The sequence below is a fragment of the Tetrao urogallus genome, assembly GCF_951394365.1.
Source record: "Tetrao urogallus genome assembly, chromosome: 7".
In the NCBI taxonomy this organism is placed as follows: Eukaryota; Metazoa; Chordata; class Aves; order Galliformes; family Phasianidae; genus Tetrao; species Tetrao urogallus.
Window position 1 is genome coordinate 8,522,311 of NC_136820.1, and position 3,766 is coordinate 8,526,076.

Here is a 3,766-nt window from a genome sequence, read left to right on the forward strand (position 1 = left end):
CGCGGCGCGGGAGATCCGCCATTTTGTGAGGGGAAACGGAGGCCACTGCTTGTTAGCGGTAATGCGGGGCGGCGTGCCGCGGGGGCTCCGAGCGCTGTTTTCCGCCGGCGTTCGCTCCCCCTCTCATTCCTTTCTCTTTTTGTTCCTCTCGCAGGTTCGTCCGCCTCCTTGCGCTCTCGTTATCCCACCCCTCGCTCTTTCCCCACCCTCCCCGCTCCCTCCCCTCCCCGCCCCCGCCGGCATTGCGGAGCCGCAGACGTGACCCGAGCGGAGCCAGCCGCGGCCTTTCCCCGCTGCGCCAGCCTCTCGCCGCAGAATCGCATGTCATCTATCCAGAACCTCCAATCCTTCGGTAAGAGCCCTCCGGCCGCCCCTTCCCCGTCCCGGGTAGCCGCGGAGCCGGCCCCAAGCGAGCCCCGGTCGGTGTCGGGCTGCCGGAGCCCCTCGTGCAGCGCCATTTCCCAGCGCTGCGGTCTGAGGCCGCCTCGGGCTGCCTGGCCTTGTGCCCCGACATGGGGCAACAGAAGCGAGGGTGTCCAGCCGCTCGCTGGCTTGTATCAGAAATAACTAGCTGGAAGCGCGGAGGGCATTGTCCCACGGCGCTGATGAGGCCGCAATACTGCGTTCAGTTTTGGGGCCTTCACTAAAGGACGCAGAGGCCCTGGAGCGTGTCTAGAGAAGGGCAGCGGAGCTGTGAGGGACTGAAGCGGCTGAGGGAGCTGGAATTGTTCAGTCTGGAGAAGAGGAGGCTCGAGGGAGATCTGATTGCTCTGTAAGATCACCTGAAATGAGGTTGTGGTGAGGTGGGGGTCGGCCTCTTTTCCCACCTAACAAGAAATAGGGTGAGAGGGAACGGCCTGAAGTTGTACCAGGGGATGTTCGGGATAGTAGCAAAAAACTCTTATCAGAAAGAGCAGTGAGGCAGTGGCACAGGCTGCCGAGGGAGGTGGTGCAGACACCATCCCTGGAGGTGTCCAAGAACCGAGTGGATGTGGCACTGAGGGACATTGTCAGTGAGCATGGTCGGTCAGTGGTTGGACTAGGTGATCTTAGAGGTCTTTTCTAATTATAATGATTGTATGATTTCATTAACTGGAAACCCTTCTTCTGAAATGCCTGTTTCACCAGTGTTAGGTACATTTAAGCTTGGAAGTACTTCAGAGCTGGCATTGCTGCATTTAAAGCCTAAATAACCTTGTTATAATTCTTACCTAACGTTGAGAGGTTGGTTCAGAGACTGCATCTGGTATCTGGTAGTGTCTGTTGCTATGTTTTACATTAAAAGCTAGGAATTATGTCTGTGACTGAAAAGGCTGGTAATGTAGTTGTCATGGCATACAGTTTACATTTTGAACTTGTAAAGGTGTGTTCGTTCAGGAGTTGTTCTGTTTTTCTGTACTTAATCAGTTAACCTGATTAACAGAAATATGACCACCTTACAAACTTTTTTTTTTCCCCTTGAAGTACTTAATGACTGTCTGAAACGTGCTTTTAAAAGCGCATGCTGTATAGGATTCTTCATTTGAGGTGAGGAGCTTCACAATTTACAGTTTACAGTAAATATAATAGTGCAGTAAAATAGGACTGTGGCTGAAAAGTGATACATCCAGACAGGTATTAAAGAGCGCTGTGAGTTAGTAAGCCAGGTGAGACTTAATAGAGCTCTAGAAAGTTTGTTGTTAACAGATTTTGAAACAGGAGAGAAAAAGAGCTAGATTACCCTTAAAAAAAGACGTGAGGTGAGGAATTGTTGGGTTTTAAGCTTGTTCTTTTTTTCTTCCATGGGATTTAGATGGATGTTTTTCTTCTTGCAGACCCCTTTGCTGATGCTACAAAGGGTGACGACTTACTCCCGGCAGGGACTGAGGATTACATTCATATAAGGATCCAACAGCGAAACGGAAGAAAGACTCTAACCACCGTTCAGGGAATTGCAGATGACTATGACAAGAAGAAACTTGTGAAAGCCTTCAAAAAGGTGAAATTGTTGATTTAAGAATAAAGATGAAAGAGTTATGTTAGCTATTAATGTTAAGTAACCAAACATTTGTTTTATATCATTCCTTGTAGTGGACATCACTTGAGATTCCCTTCTCCTATCTGTCTCAAAAGTTCCATTGGTGTCCAGTGATGCTTGCTTTTTGCTAAAAAGCTAAATGTTTCTTTCCTATGAATAAAATTCAGCATATTCTGAATTGTCCATTTGAATTTCGCAAACGTTTGGCATTGTTGATGTAAAGAATAAGATCATTTGGAGATAAATTATTTCTGCCTTCCTGCTTCTGCCAGAGTTGGGTTACCATTGAAGTAGAGCCCCTGAGTTTTTCTAGGGTAACAATACTTTTATTTTTAATAGTGCAGAGCTGGAAGAGTACTTTAGGCTTTTGTTTTTTGTTCTGGTATTTTGCATTGGCCAGTTCCTTTAGGATGGGAGCAAATCCTCTCTTTACTTGAATTTCAGCAGCTTGCTTTTTCTCTCTGTATATATCAGACACATTCGATTTGCTTTCAGAATGAGCTTAGAGTACATCTAGCCTTTGCTGAGCTTGGCAGTGGAACTTAGTGAGCAGCTTTTGGGATAAAATTCTCCTGAAAAGTCTTACTAAGCAAAATCAAAATGCACATTAGATGTCTTACAATACAAATCTCTCTCTCTAGAAATTTGCTTGTAATGGTACTGTGATTGAGCATCCTGAATACGGTGAAGTTATCCAGCTTCAAGGTGACCAGAGGAAGAACATCTGCCAGTTCCTCTTGGAGGTGAGGAACTACTGATAAATACCTAGCAATATTCTAAACCTGTCTGCAAGTAATAGTGTAACGGATGACACTGATGCTAATTAAGCAGTTAAATATGTCTATGATAGAGCCTCTATACTTGCACCCAGAAAGTAGAATGACATTTGCAGGATTAGTAGACCTTGAGCGAAAATGTTGCTTTGGAGTGCATTTACCCTGCTACAACAGAACACACTTTTTGTTTTCTGGCAGTGCAGCTCAACTTCGTTTGTAAATCAAGTGCTTGATGCAAACCATAATTTTAAAACTGGTGCTTCTGTAGAGGAAGCTGTCGCCACCGTTTTTGCTGATGTAAATCATGATGCACAGGGATTCTAAGCCATTGAAGACCAAGTGCTAGGACTACAGAAAAATCCAGCATCTGACAGGATTTTATTTTTTGTGTAGTAAATTCTTCTCTGTGGCCCAGAAATAGTCTAGAAAACAGAACACTGCTGTCTTGAGTTTATACTGTATTTCAGTTTCTTTAATCAAAGTAGAAGATTGCAGTGACTTAATACCACAGTATCTTCCGTGTGGAAGCTGTACTGAAGTTTGTTGCTTTTCTCCTGTAGATTGGCATTGTCAAGGAAGAACAACTGAAGGTTCATGGTTTCTAACCCACCCCTACTCCCATGAAGAATCCTTCAGTGTTTGGTCCTACCCAGCCTGGCTCTTCTGTGAAAAATGTATCTTTGCAGTGAATGGACTTCCCTATTATGTCACCATTCTGAATTGGTTTCAGATTTGCATGACTGTGTGAAACATGTGGTGTGTAGACTAGAAACACATAAGAAAACTCCAGTAAGGTGGTAATGAAGACGCTGGTGAACTTCAGCACATTTCCAATGGAAATGTTTTAGTGATGATTGTTCAGTTGACTGTTTTTCACCTGACTTAACTGTGTGGGTTGTATTAAAATAGTGTGTGGTGTTGCTTAAAAAATAAAAGTTGATTCATGTATTTTCTGGGATATCTGAAATGCTTT

General features: G+C 44.7%; 1 protein-coding gene across 1 annotated transcript; it reads left to right on the top strand.

Moving 5' to 3' along the window:
* Positions 1-321: 321 nt before the first annotated feature.
* Positions 322-3,398, top strand: EIF1B (eukaryotic translation initiation factor 1B; the record flags this gene model as incomplete). The annotated part of the gene is made up of 4 exons (XM_079538445.1): positions 322-352; positions 1,815-1,978; positions 2,659-2,760; positions 3,354-3,398. The coding sequence occupies 4 exons, from the start codon at positions 322-324 to the stop codon at positions 3,396-3,398; spliced, it is 342 nt and encodes a 113-aa protein (XP_079394571.1).
* Positions 3,399-3,766: the final 368 nt, after the last annotated feature.